This window comes from Orycteropus afer, unplaced genomic scaffold (assembly GCF_000298275.1).
Source record: "Orycteropus afer afer isolate SDZICR_OR568_19922 unplaced genomic scaffold, OryAfe1.0 scaffold00029, whole genome shotgun sequence".
NCBI classification, from domain to species: domain Eukaryota; kingdom Metazoa; phylum Chordata; class Mammalia; order Tubulidentata; family Orycteropodidae; genus Orycteropus; species Orycteropus afer.
In genome coordinates, this window is record NW_006921616.1 from 12,819,493 (window position 1) to 12,847,265 (window position 27,773).

The 27,773-nt window shown below is 39.1% G+C and overlaps 1 protein-coding gene across 1 annotated transcript in view; it reads right to left on the reverse strand.

Annotated features, from left to right (window-relative positions):
- WDR7 (WD repeat domain 7) overlaps window positions 1-27,773 on the reverse strand; it is a 526,340-nt gene that overhangs the window by 187,104 nt on the left and 311,463 nt on the right. Inside the window, exon 20 of the mRNA XM_042780241.1 lies at window positions 13,021-13,242. Coding sequence (XP_042636175.1) covers window positions 13,021-13,242 — 222 coding nt within the window. The remainder of the gene's footprint in view (window positions 1-13,020; window positions 13,243-27,773) is intronic.

Consider the following 27,773-nt stretch of genomic DNA (forward strand, 5'->3'; position numbering starts at 1 on the left):
CCAATAGAGCCTGGTGGAACCACTGAGACTATGGCCCCTAGCTGCCCTTCAGGTCTGGAATTGAACCCACACCTGTGGTTTCCAGCCAAACAAAAGACACCATATGAGTTGAACATTTACCTCAGGTAGATATGCTCCTTGGAGAGAACAATCATGGGAGAAAGAAGGGCTGCTTAAGTACAGGGAGACAACTCAGGGGGCAGGAGCCCATGGAGGGATGGACACTGGGAAGAAGTAACTGTGGGGAGGAGGTGGGAGGGGAGCTGTTGCATTGTGGTAAACTGTGGTCAATGTCATGAGACAAAGTGTATGTGAACTGCGGTATGGAAAGTTAATTTGCTCTGTATATCCTCACCCAAATCACAATTAAAAAAGAAAAAAAAAAGAAGAAATAACCTTGTCCAACTCATTTTATGGAAAATGAAGTCAAAGCACAGAGTGCAGTGAGTTAGCAAAAAGAGATGGCAAATTAAAGTTATTTTTAGAGAATGCGCATAAAATTACATCATGAAGATAGGGCCTATAATGCAAGTGTCAGAACTCAGTTAAGAATGATAAAGTTGTTACACTTAAGTTATTTACAAATAAAAGCATAATGAGTAGTCAAAATTTCCATTTGATCTCAGCTTGGTACATTTACGTGGTTAAAGTGAGAAATAAAAGTCATAAATACATAGAAATTTAGCTAATTGAAAAATTTCAAATTATAAAAATACAGTGTTTAAGCATGTGTATAATAATGTGCCCCCCCAAAAAAAGTCTATTTTTATATAAACTCAGTGGTGTGGTACCTAAGGCATTTGACTGCTAACAAAAAGGCTGGCGGTTCAAACCCACCAGCCACTCATCGTAAGGAAGACTGAGCAATCTACTTCCGTAGAGATACTGTCTCGGAAACCCAAGAAGGGGTCCCTATGAGTGGGATCCGACTCGATGGCAGTGAGTTTTTGTTTTTTTTTTCCCCCCCAGGGCCCAATGTACTTTACCACAGATAGATGCAGTAAGAATTTGTTGTAGAAAAACACATGGTCTTCAGGAAAAAACACATATGGATTCAAATTCCTTACACGGCAGATAACCTAAAGAAAGTTACATAATTTTCACGCATCTATCAAATGCTCTGGTGGCAAAGTGACTAAGGCATTTGACTGCTGACAAGAAGGCTGGTCGTTCAAATCCACCAGCCACTCCATTCTTCAGAAGAAAGATTGGGCAATCTACTTCTGTAGTGATACTGCCTTGGAAACCCAAGGAGGCTTCACTAAGAGTTGGATCCAACTTGATGGCAGTGAGTTTGGTTTTATTTTTTTTATCAAATGCTGTTCATAACACCTACCTCATAAGGTTCTTGGAGATTTTTTTTAAGTAGTATATAGACATGTAAATGTCCTAAGATACAGCAGATGCTGTAAAAGGAGCTGTTTCTTTTCTCCATTCACCTATGAACTTTTTAGTAAAAATAATAATAGCTAACATTTATAACAGAGGCTGGCGGTTCAAACCCACCAGCAAAGCACTTACGTCTCAGGCACTTTTTAAATAAATTCACTTAATACAACAATTCTGCCAGGTAGATACTATCATTACTTCCATTTTTTAGTTAAGGATAAGGTGTTTTCAGACCACACAGTACTGTGTGGTAATATACATATTCACACCTAAGCAATCTAGCTCCAGAATAACAAAGCAAACAAAAAGGATAAACTGCCTAAGGAGTTAGCTGAGAGTAGCACGTGTTGTTGACAGGTGCTGCTGAGTTGGTTCCATCTCACGGGGACCCTACACACACCAGAACCAAACACTGCCCGGTGCCGTGCCATCCTCACAATCGTTGCTGTGCTTGGGTCTATTGTTGCAGCCAATGTGTCAGTCCATCTTGTTGAGGGTCTGCCTCTTCATCGTTACTCCACGGTACCAAGAATGATACCTTCTGCAGGGACTGGTCCCTCCTGATAACATGTCCAAAGTACGTGAGATGAAGGCTCACAATTCTACCTTCTAAGGAACATTCTGGCTGCCCTTAATCCAAGACAGATTTGTTCATTCTTCTGGCAGTCCATAGTCATCACCAACAGCATAATTCAAAGACATCAATTCTCCTTCAGTCTGCCTTATTCATTATCCACCTTCTGCATCTATATGAAGTGACTGAAAATATCATAGCTTGGATAGGGAGCACCTTGGTCATCAAAGTGACATCTACTTTTTAACACTTTAAAAGAGGTCTCTTGAGGCACATTCACCCAATGCAATACATCATGTAATGTCTTTATTGCTATGTCCATGGGCCTTGATTGTGGATCCAAATAAAATGAGATCCTTGACATTTCAATATATCCTACGTTCCTTAGTATGTTGCTTATTGATCCAGTTGTAGGATTTTTGTTTTCTGTATATTAAGGTGTAATCCAAACTGGAGGCTGTAGTCTTTCATCTTCATCAATGATACAATTCTGCCACTGCAGCACTGAGCAGCCACAGACAAAATATAAATAAGTGGGTTTTCATCCTCACTTTCAGCAAGCAAGATTGTGTCATGATGCCACATTCTTTTCCATATATTCAACTCATCCAAGTATTTGCTTAGCATCCAGACTGAATAAATATGGTGAAAGATACAAATCAGAAACACAGTTTTATTATTATTATTATTTTAAACCACACAGTATCCCCTTGTTCTGTTAGAACAAGTGCCACTGGGTCTATGTACAGGTTCCTTATGAGCACAATTAAGTGTTCTGGAATTCCCATTCTTTATAATTTTGTCCATAATTAGTTATGATTCACATGGTCAAATGTCTTTGTACAATCAACAAAACATAGGTAAACATCTTTCTGGTATTTTTTGCTTTCAGCAAAGATTCATCTAACATCAGAATGATATCCTTCATTCCATATCCTCTTCTGAATCTGGCTTGAATTTCTGTCAACGCCCTGCTGTAACCATTTTAGAATTATCTTACTTAAATTATCTTAAATTTTACCTGAGTGTGATATTAATGATACTGTTTGATCATTTCTGCATTTTGTCAGATCACCTTCTTTTGGAATGGGCATGAATATGAACCTCCCCAATTTCTGTTGGTGTGTATCCATTACCATCAATATACAACCTATACGTTATACTTTTACTTTGTACCTATTTCTTCTTACAAACTTGATATTGTACTGTTTGTGGGATTTAATTACTGAATTTATTCTGTAAAAATATCATACTTGGGCCTTATGATTGCGCATGTGGTTCCGTTTTTTCGGAGCTCTCTCTCTCTTATTTCATATATATATATATATGTGTATATATATATATATATATATATATATATATATAGTATCTTATGTTCTTGACTTTCCATTTGGAGTGTTCCCTTGAGTTGTACTTGCAAGCATTTCTGGTGGTGATAAATTTCTAGAGCTACTATTTGTTTGGGAATGCCTTAATTTCCCCTTTTTGAATACAGCTTTGCTGGGTAAAAAATTCTTGGTTAGCAATTGTTTTCATTCAGCATTTTATATATGTTCCTCCATTGTTTTCTGACCTCTACAGTCTGTGGAGAAATTTGCACTGATTCTTATAAAAGACCCTTGGTATGTTACATTTTTCTCTTGCTCTCTTCAGGATTCTCTCCTTATAGTTGGTTTTTAGGAATTTTATTAAGTATGTTGCAGAATTTATTTTTTGTGTGTTTCTTCTAAATGGAGTTGGTGTACCTTCCTGTATTCTCAGGCTTGGTTTTCTGTTCAGGTCTGAGAAATTCTCTGATTAGCTCTTGGAAAAAATGTTTTCATGCACTTACTGCTGTAATAGTGCTCTGGGATTCTAAATTCTATTAGGTTTCTTAACTGAATCCCATATTTCCATTTGGGTTTGTTTGCTTTTCTTTATTCTTTTCTCTTGTTTCTCTTGTTTCTCTTGAGACTTGTGAAGTCATTTTATCTTCTAGTTAATTTATTCTTTCTTCTGTTTTCAACTCTAATTTAGTTGCATATTCTTCAGTTTCAGTAGCACTCTTTTTTTTTTTTTTTTTTTTTTTTTATTCGTTTTTTTTTGATGTTTTCAATTTCCTTTTTGAGTCTCTCATTTTGTTCTTGTGTTTGTTTCCTGATCTCTGCTAGGTTTTCTGTGTGCTTTTTGCTTTCTTAAAACATATTTAGTACCACAGTCTGAAAATTTTTAATTCATTCTATTAGTCTGCTCTCCATAGGAGAAATTTCCTCTTCTTCATGTTTTGCTTTTGTGATTTTGTGTGTTTTACTATATACATTTTTTGTTGTTGTTGAATTTGGGCCATTTAACTTTTTTTTTTTTTCTTTTAACTTTAAATTTTGTATTCTGTTTCTCATGGGAATTTTTCCTGATTGGGCTCCCTGGTGGTTCAGTAACCAAGTGCTTGGCTGCCAAGTGAAAGGCCAGGGCCCACACTCACCAGCCACTCTATGGGAGAAAGAAGTGGCAGCCTGTCTCTGCAAAGACTCACAGCCCTGGAAACCAGATGTGTCAGCTCTACTCCACCCTACACGGTCTCTAGGAGTCAGAATTGAGCCAAAGTGAGTGGGCCTGGTAACTTCTCCTGAGAGATAATATAGGACACTCTTATGCTGAGTTTTTTTCAGTGCTCATTCAGGAGTTCTGGATGCTTGATCTCTGGAATTCAATACACATGCATGGGGGGGGGGGGGTTAGCTGGTTGCAGGTGCTGATTTAAGCAGTGGGCCTTGACTTTCCTGTGGTGAATGCTATTTTTCCCTCATGGGTGCACCTGTACTGGCTCTTCCTCAATATCCCACTGTGGGTAGGAAACTAGCCAACTCCCTTTTTGTTGTCCATTTGTCCAACGTACTCCCCTCACCCTGCTGCCCCTGCAGTTCCTCCTGGTCCTAGTGCCCATGTGTCTCAGGCCTCAGTGAGATTCAAAAGCATTCTCTCATAGCCCCATGGTTTCCCTTCACCCCCACCCCAATGTGGACCTGTAAACTCCCATAGCCAATATATGTCAACTTAAAACACTGAGCTACAGGTTCCTCAGATTGGCTCTTTTTCTGTATTCCCTGTCTGGGATGTTGCCCAGCCTGTTCTCCAATGGCTGTGATGACCAAGTGCTGCAGAAGTGAGAGAGTGGCTTCTCCCAGCTTCTGTACCGTCCCCGCTCCTCCTCTCCCCCACATCTGGATTCACATGATTCTTCAGCACCTCAGCTGCCATTCAGAGTTCTGAGATCTTAGTCTGGGCTTGTTTCCATCTGTCGTACAGTAGGTTAGTTGCTAGGGGAGTAAACGGGAGTGTCTACTCACTTTGCCAACTTGCTCTGCCCTCCTTTTGAATCTTATTTGTTTATAACACAAGAAGAGGGTAGGAAGTGGTGATATACACAGATTTAGTGTTGGAAAACAGGTGTTATAGTACAGGTTTGGCACTTTTTGTAGTATAATCTTAAATAAAACATTTAACTCATGTCCTCAATTATTGTCAGAACAATTAAAGTTTAATCCAGTTTTACAAATCTTTAGTGTGTGTTTTTCTCAGTACTTGGTACAGCTTCACTTTTCTCACCTGACAAATGGGAACAGAAGTAGGATTTATCTGATAGGATGAGAAGATTAAATGAGGTAATACTCATAAAGAATAAAGCAAAATGCCTGGCACAGAGTAAATGCTCAATAATTAGCTGTTACTTGCTTCCATAAATATTTACAGCCTTGGAAACTGTATAAGGCAGTTCTGCTCTGTCCTATAGGGTTGCTATCAGTTGGAATTGACTTGATGGCAGTGATTTTAGTTTGGTTTGGTAATGTGTCATTGGGGTGCAGTGTATTACTTAATATGCCCCTTCTAGCCATGGTCTTTGTGACTTCCACCAGATGACTGAATGGGACTGTGAAAATGTGAGGTGCTTATGGCCCACCAAGGAGATTGGCTAGCTTGTTAATAATGTAAATAAGGTATATGGCACACTTGTGGGGTGGGAACCATGCAGATTAGGTGTACAGAACGTTAACATGGGGATTAATCAGTTTTACCATTCCACTAGACTTAAAATGGGAGGTCTGGTGGCATAGTGGATAAGGCATCTGACTGCCAAGCAGAAGGCTGGCAGTTCAAATCTACCAGCCACTCCTGGGAAGGAAGGTTGGCCAGTCTACTTCTACAGTGATACTGCCTCAGAAACCCGAGGAGCGTTCGCTAAGAGTTAGATCTGACTCGATGGCAGTGAGTGAGCTGAGGCTTAAAATGAGCAAGCCATCCTAGAGGCAGACGGGGGGAATCCTACTTCTAGCAAGAAAGAAGAGCCAATAGTAGAGTGTGTTCTTTGGATCTGAGATCCCTGTACTGAACCTCCTCAACCCTAGAGACAGAAACAGCTGTAGCACTTTGCTGAGATGGTGAGAGACACTGAGAAGCATCAGTAGATAAATGATGGCAGCAGACCTCAGCAGCTGACCATGGCCCATGAGCAGTGAGCTTCACAGCCCACGGAGCCAAGGAAGCTGAAAGCCTTTGGGGAGGAGGGTTGCTGGGTACAGGGTGCCTCTCTGAGAATTATCAGCAGAGCTCAAAGAGCTTTGTAACACTTGCCTGAGCAGGGCAGAGGCCAAGGGGATGCAGGGCCAAGAGGCAGAGAGAAGTGTGCCTGTGGCATGGCTGAGAAGAAGCTCTCTCTTCATCAAAGAACTGAGTTGCTCCTGATCCTGAATTATAACCTGTATTTCCCTGATAAATCCCATAATCATGAGTACTGTGTATGAGTTGTGTGTGGCCACTGCAACAAATTACTGAACCCAGCAGAGAAGTACAGAGTGCTGTGGGAAGGATGGTTAGTGTCAGAATTGGTAAAAGGTTTGGAGGGTGATGGTCTGACTTCTACCTCGTAGGAATCAACCTTGAGCAGTTGATGCTGATGGTGATTCTGTTTCCCCCTATGAAGTTAGAGGAGGTCAGATGATGCTGCCCCCATGCCTATTTTGTAGCCTTATCTTGTGCTACAAGTTAAATAAAAATAGCCGCCTCATATGGTAGCAAGAAATATGTATGGAGTTGGGATAAGATGAGAGTTAAAGATATGGTAGTCCCTTTCTCCATTTCTGTTATGATGGAAGGGGGAACTGGGACACACTTTAGTTAACTGGGACACACATATGCTGTACTGGAAGCTTCCGAGGCCACTGGTCTCTTGCTCCTTCAGGACTGAGATAGTCATTCCCACTGCTCTTGAGGTGTTAGCGGCTGACGAGTCTCGGCTGAGTCCCTCTGTGAGCTTTGTCCTAGGATTAAGAGTGCTGCATTGCTCCATTTCCAGGGCAGTCCCAAGCTCCGATTCAGGACAACTCTCAAGGGACATTGTCGTGTAGTAAATCACTTAGTGTGGCTTTTCTACCCATAAGTCTTTGTAAACTCCAAGGTGGGATTTTCTATGAGCAACTGAGGAGCTCCTGATTGCTGAAGTTGTCCATCTGGAGTATTTCTGTTGGGCGTGGCACAAAACAATGTTCTGGGAGGTGCCCACTCTCTCTCAGGTGCTTAGAGTTCTGATGCTATGATTGGCTAGTTTGACCACCCTGCCAGGCTCAAAAGGAGGCCTCCTAGAGGAAGAACTCTCTCTCTGACTGCTGGTGGAGGAAAACGTGCTGCTGAAAGAGACACGTGCTGCTGGGAAAGAGACGCAAGAGACACGCATTGCTGAGTGAGACACCGAGGGACATGCACTGCTGGGGGAGAGACTGTGAGAAACTGTTGGCTGAGAGATGGTGGGCTGGGAGAGAGACTGAGCGTTCTTCCTGAACTTGAATTGTAGCCTGGTGCTTCCCTAATAAACCACGTAATCTGTGAGTTCTGTGTGGCCACTGCAGTGAATTATCGAACTCAGGAGAGAGGTGGTGGGTGCTTTGGGAGGAACAGTTGGTGAAAGGGCTGGAGGGAGGCAGCATGTCTGGCCTTGCAGTAATAAGCCTTGGGCTATTGATAGTGATTCTGCCTTCCTCTTATGAGATTAGAGGAGGTCAGGAAATGTGGCCTCCGTGCCGTTTTTGCAGCCATCCAACACCAGAGTCCCCCAAAGATCTGGACTGAAGTTTTCTTTGCAACTAAAACACAAATCCAACTTCTCCCCCTGCCAAATTCTGCTTCCTTCACTCCCCAGATAGTACTGATCCCAAGAATACTCCTACACACAAATCTGTGTCAGTTTTCAGCTTATAGGAATGACATGTGACACCTGCCCAAAGTTAAAAAGCTAATGAGAGCTCAGACCGGATTTACCCCAGATATGCCACAACTGTAATTCTACAATTACCAAACATGAGGAAGAGACCAAAGAATGAACTGAATGACCTAAAAGGCAATATTCTAAATGAAGTGTTCTCATGGTGCCGCACGTGTGGGTTCAAAAAAAATGAAGAAGGATCTCTGCTGAACTTGATTTACATGAAGCAGGAGAGCACACACCTCTACATGGAGCACGGAACAGGAAGGTGGTGGAGGTGGTAAGGAAGGTGACTTTCACTTTGCTTCAGAAGCAAAGACTGACTGCAGCTAGGGGGACCTTTAAGACAGGATAACTTCCATCTTTCATTTTACACAAGAGGAAACTATGATTTAGACAGACACTTAGTTTACCCAAGATATGATGCAAGAGAGGGGTCTCATCTAAGCCTCTTAATCTTCAGGCTTCTTCAGCTGTGCTCTAAATATGTGATTTTGATATTTTATGTAAAGTGCAACTTCCACAAAAGATTCATTTATATTCAAATATAAATATAAAAATGTATTCTAAGACCAAATATGGCTTTTGAATTATGCATTCATGTCACTCTTCTCTCCCATTATGTGGATAATTGGGATTTGTCTACCTTATGATTTTCATAGAATGGTTTATAAAGAAGGTTAAAACTTACTATCTACACTTCTAACTACATTAGCAATCAAAGTTCTTCAACCATAGTATCTTAATGGCCTTATCTTAAATTGAGGATAATTATTATTATCTCATTCACTAAGATGCCATAATGAGTAAATATTTAATGGCAGCAATGCATTCTAAAGGAATCCTCGTGTTACAGTGGTTAAGTGTTTGGCTGCTAACTGAAAGGTCAGCGGTTTGAAACTACCAGCCCCTCCAAGGGAGAAAGATGTGGCAGTCTGCTCCTGTAAAAATTTACAACCTTGGAAACTCTATGGGGCAGTTCCACTCTGTCCTATAGGGTCACTATGAGTTGGAGTCAACCCAACAGCAACAGGTACAGGTAAGGTATCCTAAATGCCATATAAACAGACAACATGGCAATACATATTGGAGTTTCCATCATATTAACATTATAACAGGTTAATATTATACATGACTAATCTAAAGAATCCAAATTAGGGACAGACACATCCAGATATCCAACCAGGAGAATACTACAGCAAGATTTAAACAGGTAAACACAAAAACAATCAAAACATCCCAACTCAAATAAGAAAGATCTTGAAAAATCCCAGTACTAGGCAAATGTACCACCAAACAACCTAAGACTTTTGAGAACACTAAAGGTTCAAAGAACAACTGTTGAGAAATTATATAAAACATTCTGGACTAAACTGGTGGTCTTCAAAAGAAAAACCACCCCTCAAATGGAAGCATATTAATGCTTCTTAAAGAACAGTTAGTTCACAGCACACACAGTTTTAAGACACAGGTGATTACAATGGAATTGACTCTCAGATGCTAATTTTGCAAATGAATTCCTTCCCTAAAACTGTGAAGGTAGACATTTTCTCTCTTTGAGGAAAATGATCACGGGTGTAAGATTTCTGACTATTAAAGAAAAGCTTGGTTACAGGGTTTGCTTTTTTTTTAAATAAATGATGAAGGGTATATCAAATAGTTGTGGAAAATATTTTATTGGAGCCATTTAAAAGAGCTACACAACAGTTTTACTTTTAAACATCAATATTGAAATTATCCTCAAAATTACATCTTTTGTAAATGTTGGAACTTACTATTAAAAAGTTGTCATGGTCAACAAAAATACATGCAAGGGGTTACATTTATCCATACTCACTGGGGAAATGGTGGTCAAAAAACTTTGACGCTACCGGAATAAATTACATCAAAGTTTCATTAACTCTAACATCATCATGCCAAGATTCTAAGGAAGGAAGCGTATATGTAAGGTCTGGGCTGTCTGGAGTGCCACAGGCAGGCCTCATCAAAGAACCGTTTGTGGAGGGGGTGAGATGTGAGCAGGGTTTTACTAATGGAAGGCAGGGAGCTTGAATTTAAGAAAACACAAATCAGCTGGACTTGAGAGATAGTGGTCAGAAGCATGTCATGCATGGCAGGAGAGGGAAAGCAAGCGTGCCCAGCTGGAAAACGGAAAGGCCATGGATTTTCAGGTCAAAAGCAGCTTGAGTTCAAGTTCAGGATTTACCACTTTTAAGCTGAGCCACTTTAAAGAAGTCTTAATTTCTACTTTGAAGATTAAATAAACCAACTCAAAACCAAACCCTCTGCTGTTCAGTTGATTCTGACTCCCAGTGACCCTACAGGACAGAGCAGCATGGCTACCTAGGATTTTCAAGGTTGTAAATCTTTACAGAAGCAGACTGCCTCAGCTTTCTCTCATGGAGCGGATGATGGTTTCAAACCACTGACCTTTTGGTTAGCACGAATGCCTTAACCACTGCACCACCACAACTCTTTGAAAAACACATAAAGGCATATAAAAGAAAGTGCTTTTAACTAATAAAGTGATAGCACATGTTAGACATCACTTCCTTTCAAGTGGTAATCCTTGAAGGGTAGCAGTTTACCCAATGGTTCAAGAAATGGGCTCTGGAACCAACCAACTAGGTTAAGACAAGAACAGCCATCTCCTTTCTGTGGTCAGCAGCCTATGTGTGTAAAATGGTGATAATACAGGTACCCAATTTATAGAGTAAAGATTAGCAGGAAGATTGAGTCAATGTATGTAAATCAGGGTGTAAAATAGTGCTCTGAACACCTAGTTGATTTATTACTGGCAGTGGTAGTTGTGTTATTGTTATTATTACTTTCCAATTCACAATGTAAAGCAGAAATCAAGAGATTAGCGACCACTAATAAGTACTTGTTGAATTAAGAGTGTTTAAAATAATAAAGCTACAGAAGCAGCAGTTAAATCTATTAGAGGGTTTTAATAGTAAAAGCCACTATCTTGTTCCTTGGTTTTACAACAGAAGTATGTGGCAATGGTCTGTTAAAGTTCTATGCTGTCATAACTAACAAAGAAATATACATACATACATATATATACACACACATCTGTCCACATACATACATATATACAAATACATATACATATATATACATATACATACATACATATACACACACATACATATAGATACATATACATATATATACACATACATATATACATATATACATATATCTTTTGCTTAGAGGCCAAATACCCAAAAGAATACATTGCATTTTGCTCTACAAATAATGTCTTGTAGTCAGCATGTTTATACTTGGATCTTAAAAGTAACACAATTTGTTAGAAATGATTTTGCCATATGGTAGGAACATTGTGGACCTTATCTAAAGAAGTCCTAACACTAAAGTACCCAAAGGCCCCCTTATAAAACAGCCACACCTATTATTAATCACCAAGCACACAGCTAAAGGCAGCAGTGTAACACCAGCCCTCTGAGCTGACCATAAGATTTGAGGCATTTCAAAATGGTTACTGAGGTGGATTTTTGTTTTGTTTTGTCTTCCCTCTAGGTAGTGATGTCCCCTCCTCTCCTTCCCACCTGATAATCATCATATATTTTGTGTGTGTGTGACATCCTTTACCTGACTTTTTACAACAGTGGTGTCACATAATATTTGTCCTTTTGTGACTGATTGACTTCACTCAATATAATGACCTCTCAGTTTATCAATGTTACAAGCTGGTTTGCAGATTCATCCTTGTTCTTTAACACTGCATATCATCATATTGTATGAGCGGACCATAATTTGTTAACCCATCCCTCTGCTGATGAGCATTTAGGTTGTTTCCATCTTTTTGCTACTGTGAATAGTGCTGTGATGAATATGGGTGTGCATATATCTGTCTGTGTCATGGCTCTTATTTCTCTAGGATATAAACCTAGTAGAGGGACTGCTGAATTGTGTGGTATTTCTATCTCCAGCTTTTTAAGGAAGTGCCATACCACTGTACCATTTTCCAGCCCCACCAGCAGTATATGAGGGTTCTAGTCTCTCTACATCCTCACTAGCATTTGCTGTTTCCTAGTTTTTTAAACTTTGCTATTGGTAGTGTAGTGCCTAAGGCACTTGACTGCTAACCAGAAGGCTGGCGGTTCAAACCCACCAGCCACTCCTCGGAAGGAAGATGGGGCAATCTACTTCCATAGTGATACTGCCTTGGAAACCCAAGGAGGGGTCGCTATGAGTCGGGTCCGACTCAACGGCACGTAACAACAACAACAACGATGGCTAAGAGCATTTCTTCCTGTGTTTGTTAGCTGCCTGAATATCTTCTTTGGTGAAGCATCTGTCCGTGTTTTCTACCCATCTTTTAATTGGATTATTTGATTTTTTTTAATTACAGAGATCATTCATCACTTGTGCTCTTTTTGTATACACACACACACACACACACACATAAAATCAAAAGAAAAAGCTGGTATTATGCCTCAATTTCTCACTTTTAAAATCATGTGCAGAACAACAAACTGCAAAGTTCTCCAAAAATTATTTCAGAAATTTTACCTTGAAGCTTCTTTCATAAATTTTGGCTAGAATCTTGACTAAAAATGTGAGAAAGCAAAGCTCAGAAATGTGTTATTTTGAGAAAAGTATTTAAAAGACCATACCTTAATTTTTTCAAAAAGGTTTGGGTAAATAAAAAACAATGGGCCAAATGACTGTACTGCTTCCTAACTTCATTTAAACATTGTAGATGAGCTAAAATTCAGGACATGTTTTGAGATTTTGATGATGAATAGTGTGTACTGAGAAGCAATAGATCAGCATTAAAAACGCAAAAACTTACAAGTATGTCTGGCCAATGAGTAGTTGGATCCACCACTAGTCAATCCAAATCCTTCAGGAATTTGACTAGAGCTTCGAGGTCTGGTCAACAGTTTGGGAGGTTCAATTTCAGCACCAAATTCAGCTCCTATCACTCCCAGTAAAACAATAGCAGTAGCTTGCTTCCGTCTTTCCTCATAAGATGTAGAAATTTTTTTCATTTGTGGGACACTTGACAAGCAACCTAAAAATGAAAACACAGAAAGTAAATTAAAAGACTATCATGAAAAAAAAGGCATACGATTAGAAAAACATTCACGATGACTCATTCAGGAAAGAACAGTTTTTTCAACAAATAGTGCTGAATCAACAGCTCATCCAATTGCAAAGAAAGAAGCTGGACCTCAACCCCACCCTATAAACAAAAATTAATTTAAACTGAATCACAGACCTAAATATAAGAGCTAAGACTAAAGAGCGCTTAGGAGAAAACACAGGTGTAAATCTTCATGACCTTGGATTAGGCAATGACTTCTTAGATATGATACCAAAAGTATAAGTGACTTAAAAAATTATAAATTGGACTTCATCAATATTAAAAACCTTTGTGCTTTAAACAACATAATCAAGAAAATAAAAAGACAACCCACAGAGAGGCAGAAAATATTTACAATCATATATCTAATAAAAGATAGTATCAAGAATATATATAGAATGCTTACAATTCAATAACAACATGTACAACTCATATAAACAAATTTTAAAAACAGACAAATGAATTGAATAGCCAAAACATAGAAACAAGTCAAATGTCCCTCAAGTGATGAAGGGACAGACAAAATGGGGAATGGACAAACAATGGGGAATTATTTGGCAAGCTAGAGGAACAAAATGCTAACACATGCTACAATATAGATGACCTTAGGAAAAGAAGTCAGCCACAAAAGGCAACATATTATATGATTCCTTTTATATGAAATATCTAGGATGGGAAAATCTATAGAGACAGAAAGTAGATTAGTGGTTGCCTAGAGATGAGGTGGTGAAAATGGTCAGTGATTGCTAATGGACATAGGTTTTTAGGAGTGATAAAAACATTCTAAAATTAGATTACAGTGATCCTTATACAAAGTACCATCCAACTGTACACTTTAAATTTGTTCATTTTATAATATATAAGTCAGATCTCAATAAAGTTTCTTTTAAAAAAGATTGATCATTCACTCATTTCTTAATTTAGCAAATATTTACAGAGCATCTACTCTGAGTTGGGGAATAAGAATCATGAAAGTAAATACAGTTCTCAAGAAGTACATGACAAAACAAAATGGGTATGAACTGCTGAATGTAATCTGCTTTGTAAAATTTCACCCAAATCACAAAAAGTTCAAAAAAATTTAAAAAAAAGACGTGTATGAAGAAAGCAGAACCTCTTCACAATGAAACAAATGCTGTATTTAAGACTACAAGGTTAAACAGGAGTTTTTCAGGCAATAAGGAATAGAGGCAACAAGGAAGGATGAGTATTTTGTCCAGGACCAGAATGCAGAAAAGCAATCAGACACTTGACAAAGTAATTGAATAACATGGCCAAAGTTTGCATAGTTTTATATTCAGAAGAAATATCAGTATGATACCACCGTGGTTACCTACTGCCGCTCTGACAAGTATATACCACAAATGGGATGGCCTTAACAAACAGGAGTTTCTTCTCTTACAGTTTGGAGGCTTTGCATCCAAGTTCAAAGTGCCAGTCTCTAGGGGCTGGGTGAAAGCCCCTCAACCTTGGGGTCCAGCTCTGCCTCCTGCTCCCTGCCCACTGAAGCTAGAGGTGTTTCTTCACTCAGACAGCTGCTGGCTGCTGAGGCTGACAAGCCCAAGATTGACAAGTAAAAAGGCACAGTCCCAATGTTACCAAACCACACGGCAGGCCATTAATTTAAGTTCATTGTAAGTCCCAAGGTCAGCAGAGCATGGCAGGCTGCTGAACAATGACACAGCTACATGCAGGGTCCAAGCGTGCCATAGGCTAGAGACCATTCCCAAAGCTGCTGCTTATATACGGGAAGCAGACCACATACCCAAAAGCAGCTACTCAGCTGCTTGTGGTAGATCCCACCATGGAGTTGATTGCCAGTTTCATCATGGGGAGTAACTACCATCAGCTGCCCAGCCACTCAACCAGGCCTAGCCAAGTTGACACACAAACTGAACTATAACACATACCCACAAAATAATGAAAATCAACTGTGATAGTTGGAGCTGTGTGTCAACTTGGCTGGACCACAATTCTGTATGGTTTAAGCTGTTGTGATGTGGTTATTCCCATGATGGGATCAGATGATTATGTTTTGAACAGCCAATCTGTTGAAAGGGAGTATGGTCTGCTTCCAGTTTATCTATGGACATCCTGGGAAAAGAGACACTCTTCTGTGGATTGGGATTCTGTTGTGCTGCCTACAACTGTCCATGACTGAACAATCCACCATTCGGCCTGGAGATCTTGGATTCATCATTTGCTGGAGTCAACAGCCAGTGTACTGTCTGCCAGCTCTGAGCTCCTCAGCCCTGGTAGCTGCAAGAGTCGGGAAAAGCCTCCAGCTTGACGTTTGATCCAGGAACTTTGGAATTGGCAGTTTCTATAAGTGTGTGAGCCATTTTCCTAAAATAAATTTATCTCTATATACATATATGTATAAGCTTTACTGGTTTTGTTTCTCTAGAGAACCTCGTCTAACACATGTGGTACCAAGAGTGGTTCTAGAGAGACAAAAATCATAAGGATGGGCTTCCTAAATTGGTTCTCCAGTTTGATTAATCTTAAAGACACTAGTGACCCTGCCTCTGTTAGTAAAGAGGGCCCTGCTAATCCGTGGCGTGAAGTGGCAACATTAATATGCAAAATAGCACCACCAACAGATCAAGTACTTGTGAGAAGTGATGCTCTGGGTGATCAGATATTTGATACTTTTTTGCAATTTTGTCAGCATGAGGAGTATAAGGAAGCTGATTGGTTGGTCCTCCTTACACTAAACAAAGTAATGAAAGAGTGAAATGAGCTCAGAGTTGCTGAGTCTCAGCTTAAGCACTGCATAAAAGACATCAGTGTTTCCAGTTGTGCTCTGAAAGAATACCTTACTTCTTCTAGTAACAGCTGATATTGCCGAAAACCAAACCCAGAGTCTTACTGTAAGTGTGGTTGAATTACAATGCCAATTAAATTGCCAACTCAGAATGGTGTCTGAAGTTAAAGTGAGGGCACTGATTGGGAAAAAATGGGATCCTGAAACCTGGAATGTTTGGCATATATGGGCAGATAGTCAGGAAGATCAGGATATGGAGCCTGTAAATTCTGTTGAATCTCTCCCATCTGAAGGGATTACTGTAAAACCATTATCCCCTCCACCTCAGTTTGATGGGATTAGCCAAACTGGTCCTGCTGAGTCATTGCCTGAGGCAGAGGCCATGGAAGACATTCCTGAACATTCTCAGGAACTACTTCAACCACCCATTGTTGCTGCTAGACCTGTAACTAAAGTTAAGTCCAAGCGAGCCCCAAAAGATGAAATAGAAAGTGTGACTGAGGAGGTGGTACGCTAACACACGTACAACCAAAACATTAACCTTATTTACATTTCACAGTACATAACAGAAGGAAACAAAAATATTTGATGCACATATACAGTGAAGAAATATTATTAAAGTATCATAATTAGGAGTGATGAGAACTTACATTCCTAACACTACTTAAAATTTCCAATCTTTCTCTCACTAGGGTAACTACATCTCAGTCACTTACCCAAACTCTCCCTAGACTTATAATTATATAGAAAATATATAAAGAATATCACAAGACACAACACAATCTTTATAAAATCTTTACATTTTCTATAGGTCCTTCAGATTTTTTTAATTAACTAGTATGGATACAACTGAAGTCCACTGTGGATTATGCCTTAACCTCATTCCCCTTCCCTTCTATTCTAGAGATCACCACAATCCTGACCTAATCAAATGTAGTTATTTTAAAAAAATCTATTTATTGATATAATTATTACATTAATAAATTTTCTGGCCTTAAACTATGATTGCATTTATGAAGTAAATTCAGGATGGGTATGTGGATGGATGGATAAATGGACAGACAGAAAGACAACAGACTGACTCTGAACTAAACTTGTTAATAGGGTGTTGTGCATCTATGTCCATAAGTGAGATGGGTTTATGATTTTCTTTTCATATACTACTTGTTGGGTCATAATATTAGCATAACAATAACCTAAAAATGAGATAAGCAACTTTCCCTATTTTTCTTCCTATTCTTTGAAAATGGAGGGTTGGTGGCACAGTACTTAAGCGCTTGGCTGCTAAAAAAAAGGTTGGCAGTTTGATCCCTGCAGCCACTCCACAGGAGAAAGAGGTGACAATCTGCTCCCATAAAGATTTACAGCCTTGGAAATCCTACAGGACAGTTCTACTCTGAAATCAACTCAGAATCAATTTAGCCTCAATGGTTTTAGTCCTTGAAAAAGGGGTGCTAGTAGCACAATGGTTAAGCGCTCAGCTGCTAATCAAAAGGTATGCAGTTTGAGTCCACCAGCTACTTTGAGTTGTAAAAGACATGGCAACCTGTTCCAATAGAGATCACAATCTAGGGAACACTATGGGCCAGTTCTACCCTGTCCTATAGGGTTGGTATTAGTCAGAATCAACTCAATAGCACACAACAACAACAACATTCTCTGAAGAGTTGGATGAAATAAGAGCTATTGGATTATTGTGGTTTGGGTGAAAATTTTCCTTTAAATCCATCAAGGCCTGTGTGTCTGTGGAGGTAGAGTAGAGGGAGGTGGGGAGAGGAAGAATGCTTTTTATTATGAATTTACTTTCCTTAAAAAAGTACATATTTAGTCTGGCTTTCTATTTACATTGTACTCATTTCTGGTAATTTAGATTTCTAAAAGAATGATCTGTTACATCTAATTTTGAAATTATTGGAATAAAGTTATTTACAAGATTTACTGTAACTTAAAAATCTCAGTTGTGACAGTTGCTATGGATTCTTTTAAATATTATGTATTTGTGCCTTTTCCATAAGTGTTTTGTGCTTTTCTTAATCAGTTTTTCTGTAAATAGGAGGTCTGGTAGAGTAATGCCTAAGTCATTTGACTGCTAACCAGAAGGCTGGAAGTTCAAACCCACCAGCCAATCCTTGGAAGGAAGACTGGGCAATCTACTTCTGTAGTGATACCATCTTGGTAACCCAAGGAGGGGTTGCTATGAGTCAGACCCAACTCAACAACAGTGTATTCATTTGGTTTTGCTATAAATATGTATTTCATTATATTACTTTAAAAATTTTTGTTTTATTGATCTTAACACTGCTTTCTATTTTCAATAATTTTTTGCTATTTTTATTATTTCTCTTCTATTCTACGTTTTTTAGGTTTTCTTCTTTCTCCTTCTCCTCTCTCTCTTTCATTTTGTCTATAATTTCCTTTTGCTATTCCTTAGTATTTTGCTATCCCAGGGCAGACAGCCGGAACAGATAAGGGGAGAGCCCCCAGGCAGGAAGCAGCAACCAGGGTCGACAGCCGGAACAGGTATGGGGAAGGCCAGGAAGTGAGCAGAGCAGTTTGGAACAGCTGAGGCAGAGGAACTTTTCTATCAGTTTATCAGACTGTGGTGGCTTGCATGTTGTTGTGAGGCTGGAGGATGTGCCACTGGTGTTTCCAATGCCACCACTGTTGCCTATGGTGGACCGGTTTCAGCAGTGCTTCCAGACTGAGAAAGACTTGAAAGAAGGAAGAGGCCATCCACTTCTCAAAGAATTGGCCAATGAAAACCTTATCAATAGCAGTGAAACACTATCTGATATATTACTGGATAAGTTTATGAATAGCCCTGAAACATTGTCCATTACAGTGAAGAGCCCCTCAGGTCAGAAGACACTCAGAATTTGACTGGGAAAGAACTACCTCATCAGAGTAGAACCAACCTTAATGATATGGATAAAGCAGAGCATTCAGACCTCCACTTGCCGATGGGGCATGACTCAAATTGAGAAACAGCTGCAAACATCCATTAATAATCAGAACATGGAATGTATGAAGTATGAATCTGGGAAAATTGGAAGTTGTCAAAAATCAAATAGAACACATAAAGATTGATATCCTAGGCATTAGTGAGCTGAAATGGACAAGTTTGGCAATTTTGAATGAGACAACCATATAATCTACTACGTCGGGAATGACAAATTGATGAAGAATGGCGAGGCATTCATCATCACAAAGAATGTTTCAAGATCTGTCCTGAAGTACAATGCTGTCAGTGATAGGATAATATTCACACACCTACAAGGAAGTCCAGTTAATACTACTATTACTCAAATTTACGCACCAACCACCAAAGTAAAAGATGAGAAAATTGAAGATTTTTACCAACTTCTGCAGACTGAAATTGACCGAACATGCAGTCAAGATGTGTTCATTATCACTGATGACTTGAATGCAAAAGTTGGAAATGAAGGAGAATCACTGGTAGTTGGAAAATTGAACTTGGTGATAGAAATAATGCTAAAGATCACATGATAGAATTTTGAAAGACCAACGACTTATTTATTGCAAATACCTTTTCTCAACAACACAAACAGCAGCTATACATGTGGACTTTGCCAGATGGAGTACACAGGAAACAGACTGACTACATTTGTGGCAAGAGGTGATACATCTTCAGCCGAAACAAGGCCAGGAGCTGATCGTGGAACAGACCATTATCTGCTCAAATGCAAGTTCAACTTGAATTTGAAGACAATTAAAACAAGTCCATGAGAGCCAAAATAACTTTGATTATATCCCTCTTGAATTTAGAGACCATCTATAAAGGATAGATTTGATGCACTGACCACCAATGACCGAAAATTAGAGAAACTGTGGGATGACATCAAGAACATCATCAATGAAGAAAGCAAAAGGTCTTTAAAAAGACAGAAAAGGGGAAAAATACCAAAATGGATGTCAGAAGAGAATCTGAAACTTGCCCCTGAATGGAGAGTAGCTAGAGCAAATGGAAGAAATGACAAGATAAAAGAGCTCAACAGAAGATTTCATAGAACAGCTCAAGAAGACAAAGTCAATTATTAAAATGAAATTTGCAAAGACATTTAGTTGGAAAGCCAAAAAAGAAGAACATCCTTGGCATTTCTCAAGTTGAAAGAACTGAAGAAAAAATTTAAGCCTCGAGTTGCAATATAGAAAGATTCTATGAGCAAAATATTGAGTGATGCAGGAAACATCAAAAGAAGATGGAAAGAATACACAGTCACTGTACGAAAAAGAATTGGTTGATGCTTATCCACTTCAAGAGGTGGAACCAATGGTACTGCAGGAAGAAGTTGAAGCTGCACCACAGGAAGTGGAGAAAAACAAGGCTCCAGGAATTGATGGAATGCCAACTGAGATATTTCAACATTGGATGCCCCACTGGAGGCACTCACTCAGCTATGCCAAGAGATTTGGAAGACAGCTAGCTGGCCAACTGACTGGAAGAGATCCATATTTGTGCCCATTCCGAAGAAAGGTGATCCCAACACAAGGTGGAAGATATCGAACAATATCAGTAATATCACATGTAAGTAAAATCTTACTGAAGGTAACTCAAAAACGACTGCAGCAGTATATTGACAGCGAACTTCCAGAAATGCAAGCTGGATTCAGAAGAAGATGAATGAGGGACATCATTGCTGATATCAGATGGATATTATCTAAAAGCAAAGAATACCAAAGAGATGTTTACTTTTGTTTTATTGAGTATGCAAAAGCATTTGATTGTGTGGATCATAACAAATTATGAATAACATTGAGGGAATTCCATAACACTTTATTGTCCTCATGAAGAACCTGTACATAGACCAGAAGGCTGTCATTAGAACAGAAGGGAATACTGCATGGTTTAAAATGAAGAAGGGAGTGTGTCAGGGGTTGTATCCTTTCACCATACTTATTCAATTTGTATGCTAAGCAAATAATCTGAGAAGCTGGACTATTTGAAGAAGAATGCGGCATTAAGATTGGAAGAAGAATTATTAACAACCTGAGATACCCAGATGACACAATTTTGCTTGCTGAAAGTGAGGATGACTTGAAGCACTTACTGAGGAAGACTGAAGACTACAGTCTGAAGTATGGATTACACCTCAATATAAAGAAAACAAAAATACTCACAACTGGATAATAAGCAGTATCATGATAAATGGAGAAAAGACTGAAATTGTAAAAGACTTCATATTACTTTGTTCTACAATCAGCACCAATGGAAGCAGCAGTCATGACACCAGATGATGTATGTTGTTGTTATATGCCGTTGAGTCAAACCCGACTCACAGCGACCCCTCCTTGGGTTTCCGAGGCAGTATCACTACGGAAGTAGGATTGCCCAACCTTCCTTCTGAGGAGTGGCTGGTGGGTTTGAACCACCAGCCGTCTGGTTAGCAGGCAAGTGTCTTAGCCACTATGCTACCAGAGCTCCATTGAACAAATCTGCTGCAAAAGACCTCTTTCAAGTGCTTAAGAGCAAAGATATCTCCTTGAAGACAAAGGTGTGCCTGACACAAGCCATGGTATTTTCAATTGCCTCATATGCATGAAAGAGCTGGACAATGAATAAGGAAGACCAAAGAAGAGCAGATGCTTTTGAATTGTGGTGTTGACGAAGAATGCTGAAAAGTACCAAAGACTGCTAAAAGAACTCACAATTCTGTCCTGGAAAGAGTGCAGCCAGATGCTCCTTGGAAACGAGAATGGGCAGACTTCATCTCACCTACTTTGGTCATGCTGTAAGAAGGGACCATTCCCTGGAGAAGGATATCAGGTTTGGTAAAGTGGAGGGTCAACAAAAAAGTGGAAGACCTTCAATAAGATGGATTGACAAAATGGCTATAATGATAGGCTCAGGTATAGCAAGGATTGTGGGGCTGCGACAGCACCAGGCAGTGTTTCATTCTGCTATGCATAGGGTTGCTACGAGTCAAAGACAACTCACTGGCATCTAACAACAACATTCCTTATTATCATTAACAGGAGCCCTAGCGGTACACTGGTTAAGCACTTGGCTGCTAATTGAAACACTCGTCCTTTGAACTGAGGAAGTGAACCCCAAAACTGAGACATTTGACAAGACTGAGATGGCTGCCCCAGATGTAAATTGAACTCCATTTTAAATCAAACTGAAGCTTGGCCAAAAAACTCTGTTTCTGATGCTCTAAAGAGAAAATTCAGCTTCTTGTAAAAGTTTAACTGCTTGTAATGTAAAAGAAGCAAGGGCCAAGACTACCTTGTGTGAGGATCATTTGTTAAAAGATGTTTGTCAGGAGTGTTTAGCAGCATGCTCCAAGAACAATGCCTTGGTTAACATATTCCCGGAGTTTAGAAAATAGAACAGAGAATGTTAAGTATTGTACTTTAACAACCCCCTCGTAACTTATTGTCATGTAACCCCTTGTGCCTTTAAGCATATAGGCAGTTGCTTATTCACCCAATAAAACCTTTTCTCTCTCTTCTTTCAATTTGGAATACTAAAGTAACCTGCCTAGGTAGTAGGGTATCTCTCAATTCATCTCTTTATCTTTCTAGAAATCTCTTTGCTTTTACTTCTAACAGAGTATAAGACTATGACTTTTCTTGTGGCCACAAAGGGACCCAAAAGTAAATTTGCCTCTACAACTTCCAAGATGACAGGGATTTAGTTCATCAGTACCAGACTGGGTCATTTTTGGACCCTCACTGTCCATGGCAGATTCCAGAGTTGCTGCAACATAAACACCTCTCAGGTCCAAGACTCTGCTCTCTTTGAACAGAAGCTCAATGATTGTTATTGTAAGATTTGCCTTTCTCTTTCTTTTCTGTTTTTATAAAACAGAACATAAGTGCCTTTGGTTTTCAGGTTGTATACAATTGTTACTTAAGAGTCTCAGAACCTTAGAGCTGGTTCTGAGAAACTGAAAGCTCTGGCCTTATGTTTGAAAAGTTTCTGAAGCTAACTTTACACTGTCTTTGGGAACATGGAAAATGCCAAATCTAAGAGTGATGCTAACCCTCCTTCAGGCATTCCCACTCATTACATGAACAAGCATTTTGGTTCTTTGACATACTTCTTTCTATCTTCTTGGCATGGCTTAACTAAAGGCAGTTCAGATCAGCGGCCCCTTTGGAGGACCTCTGATCTTTCTAAGTTAAATTTTCTGCACAATAAATCAGAAGATAAAGGTTCCCACGTTAAGAAACTGCAATGCGAAACCTTGTAAAATTGGTACACAGAGGCCTTATAAAGACATCAAAAATAGCTAAATAACCTCTCACAAGATACTCTTTCTAAATGAACAAAACAGAACAAAAAATTGCAAAATACTGTTTCCAAAGTAACTAAGCAAAATAGGAAATTTCTAAGTCAGAGCTCTGCTGTGCTTACACTCTCACAACAGTTCCTTCTGCCCCTCTGCTAACAGCCACTTCTCTGTACTACCTCTATTTTCTTTCTAGAAACACCTTGTTTGAACTTCCTTTCCTCCTTGAAGAATCTGCTAAGGATTCAAAGCCAGAAAGTCCAAATCCAGAATGCCCCAAGCCCATTCCTGAAATGCCTTTTAAGATTTGCCCCATGAAATCTGGAGTGGGTATCAGAGAAAATCCAAAAGACTACTATTATTTCTTTTTCTCCCTACACCTGCACAGAACTACCCACCATTGTTAAAGATTTTCCAAAATTATATGAGGATCCTTACAAATTTGCTAAAGAATTTAAAGTTTTTATTGAAGCTTATCAGCTCAGGTTGCCTGGTTGATATGTTAGTTGGCCCCATGGAACCCAGATATGGTTAAAATATATGGAATGGAAAGATCTCCAAGGTGGTTTAGCCTTAGACCCAGGCAAAACAGCTGAAACTGTTCTCACAGAAGCTTGCAATAGGGGCTAAAAGTTGCAGGAAGCCATCTCTAAGGCCTTTTCCCCAGTAACTGACTGGACAAAAATACATTCTTGCATACAAAATAAGGATGAAATAAGTATTATGATTACCATGTTCGATTGTTCCAGAACTTTTCAACCCATTCTGGTTTAGACTCTTCGGATGAAGGAACTACAGATGCCTTTAATGCAGTATTTATATTTGGCTTCAAGCCTGAAACTTTAGCCTTAGTTAAAAGACATAGTTTGGATCAGAAAGCTGCTCCCACTGCTGAATTGACAAACTTGGCTCTCAAGCTTGCCCAAACATTAGAAACAAAGAAGTCTGCTAAGGCTAATAAATTAATGGCCCTTCAACTGCAGCAGCTACAAGGGCCTAGCCAGAAAAGAAATTCAAAACCCTACAATGGATCTAAAATCAGTCTCCACCACTATTGTGCTAAAAAAAAAAAAAAAAATCCTGGCCATTGAGAAAATGAATGTTTCAAATTGAAGGTTTCCACCCCAACTGCCATTCCACCCCCTAATTGAGGATGAATGGGTTCCGAGGAAAATACAGGGACTTTTCCCATGGAGGCTCGAAACACTCAAAGAGAAATGACTATGCATATTAATGGGAAACTCTGACAATATGTTTAATCAACACAGGCACTACCCTATTTGCAATTAACCCCGTATGTTTACAAAAGCACCTGCCCCGGAGTAAAAGGACCTCAAAAATAGTGTGGGTTACTATAAAGAACAAACATTAGTTCACTCTTAAAGCCCTGCCCCTAATTCCCCAACACCTACTTAAACAAGAAGCAAAAAAGAACTATCTCTTACAATTCAGGAATTTCTTTTTAAAGGGTTAATCATGCTTTACCCTAGCCCTTGCAACACCCCTGTCCTTCCAGTTAAGAAGCTACACAATAGAATTTGATGATTTTTTCAGGACTTCTGTTCAATTAGCCTGATTGTCATTCCTAGATTCCTGGTTGTTCCTAACCTACATTTGTTAATTTCCCGTGCTCACTCCAATGTGGCATGCTTTGCTATAACAAATCTTTGTAGCACCTTTTCTAGTATTCCAGCACAACATGGAAACCATTATTTATTTGCTTTACTTGGGCCAATCAACAATTCATCTGGACTGTCATGCCCCAAATTTTACATAATCTCCAAAATATTTCTCTCAGAGTTTGCACTCAGATTTGCTGATGTGCTCTACTTCTCAGCTTGACTTGGACTAAAGTTCTCCTTTTAATCTTTTTAAACTTAAGAAGCACTCCTTTTAGATCCCATAACTTATTCACTCTTTATGAAATAGTTAGTGGAAGGTCCATGATTCTTTCCCACATTGGCTCTGCCAACCCCAATTCAGAACAACTTGTATTGAAATACTGTCAATCTCTAATTCAATACTCTAAAATATATTCTTCACAAATTAAAGATGAATTTAAGGAGCAAAAATCTGATTTACCTCTTTTATTTAATGTTATCCCAGGAGATTATGTTTATTGGAAAAGGCACCAATAAAAGATTTTTTAGAACCTCACTGGAAGGGGCTTTCTCTAGTTCTCTCAACTAATTCTTGTGCAGAAAAACTAGAAGGAATTAACCCATCCATTCATTTATCACAATTCAAGAAAGCTAAAGCACCTATCTAGACTTGCAGCCAACCAAAGATTTGAGACTTAGGCTAAACCTCCTTAGTGACTAGAAGTTGATAACTTCAGAAGCAGGGAGTAATTTCAAGATTGAGGAATAAGATTACATGCTGGCTGCTATTATTTTTGGACTCTGTTTCCAAAGTGGTATTTTAATAGTTTTGATTGCTTCTGCATACTTAATGGAATTATTTCTTAAAGACTTTGGTAGTAATTGAATATTTTTAACCTTAACCCAGTAAATTGAAACTGTATTAAAATTGCTGCACAAAGCTTAATAATCATAGCTTTTGAAATAAGTAAGTTTTATTTTACCAACTTAGGCTCATCTTCTAGATATAATAGTATCTTATGATTTCTAACTAACATATTCTCCATTATGAAATTTATAACAAGCATTCTCTTTCTGTTTATTACAACCATCACTGATGCCTGGAAGGAAAATGTGTCTATCAAATTAGCTCTATCAATAGTTAGTGTCAGCAATTTGACTGATTGTTGAGTATGTCACTCTTCTCCTAAGTTTATACAGGACCATACTGATCAATTCACTGTACTAGTCTTAGATTATAAATTCATATCTAATTTTACTAATGACTTTGAAAAACCATTTAAATGGCCCATGAGCATCAAATTATAACTACCCCCACAACTGTCCACCTATCCATCAGCTCTGTGGTTTAACCTCACTCCTACCTGGTTATTGTTATTGTTGTTGTGAGGTGCTCTCAAGTTGGCTCCAACTCATAGAGATCCTATGTACAGCAGAGGGAAACAATGCCCAGTCCTGCACCACCCTCACAGTCTTTGCTATGGTTGAGATCATTGTTGTAGGCACTGTGGCAATCCATATCGTTGAGGGTCTTTCCCTTTTTCACTGACCCTCTACTATACCAAGCATGATGCTCTTCTCCAGAGATTGGTCCCTCCTGACAACATGACCAAAGTATGTGAAACCAAATCTGGACATTCATACTTCTAAGGAGCATTCCAGCTGTACTTCTTCCAAACCAGATTTGTTCATTCTTCTGGTCATTGATGATTATTTTCAGTATTCTTCAGCAACACCACAATTCAAATGCATCAATTCTTCTTTGGTCTAATTTGTTCATTGTCCACTTTCATATGCATATGAGGCTACTAAAATACCATGTCTTGGGTACCATGGAAAAGGTACCATTGGAATCGGTAGCAACTAAAAGAATCTTTAAAACACCAGTAGAACAGCTTTATCTAGTTCTCTTAACTAATCCTTATGCAGCAAACTGAAGGAATTACCACAGTTAAAGAAAGCTATAGCACCTATCTAGACTTGTCAGTTAACCAGGTGGCATACCTGGTTACAATGTTTTATTCGTTCCACATCTCATAACTTTTATTAATGATGCTCTATATTATTCCTCAGTAGTAGATTATACTAGGAGCTCTAGTGACATAGTGCCTAAGGCACTTGACTGCTAACCAGAAGGCTGGCGGTTCAAACCCACAAGCCAGTCCTTGGAAGGAAGGTTGGGCAATCTACTTCTGTAGTAAGACCACCTCGGAAACCCAAGGAGGGATCGCTATGAGTTGGACCTGACTTGACGGCAGTGCGTTGAGTTTGTTTTGCTTAATAGATTACTATTTCAAAAATGATCATAATCTCTCAGTTTGTGTCCAACTCTGGGATCCTCTACAATTTGGAGAACCATCCATTTGTGATGATTCACTAATGATGGAATACTTTGAGAGAGTCAATCAATCCATTCCATTCCCTAATATTTACACTGAGACAGGTATGTTTGGTGCCTCATCTGGATACATCTTTTTATGTGGAATATTAGCTTATTTGGGGAAGAAAAAAGTCCAGTGATTTATCCTACACTTGGCCTTGCCATGTTTAGATTGTGGGAATCTATTAGGCCAATGCACCTTAGGTGGCCCTGGAGTTCCAATGAATATCCATTCCTGACAGCATGCTATGGAACAGTGACTTGACATTAACATCTCCACAGAAAAGAGAACTTGTCGTCTCAAATAATCTCAGTGCTGATAGACTTGGGTGGGGCTGCTCATTTATTTGAGAATTTGTTTCACTTATGGCACATACAATTAGAAAAATCTATTTGCATTCTGGAGCTCTGGTAGCATAGTGCCTAAGGCACTTGACTGCTAACCAGAAGGCTGG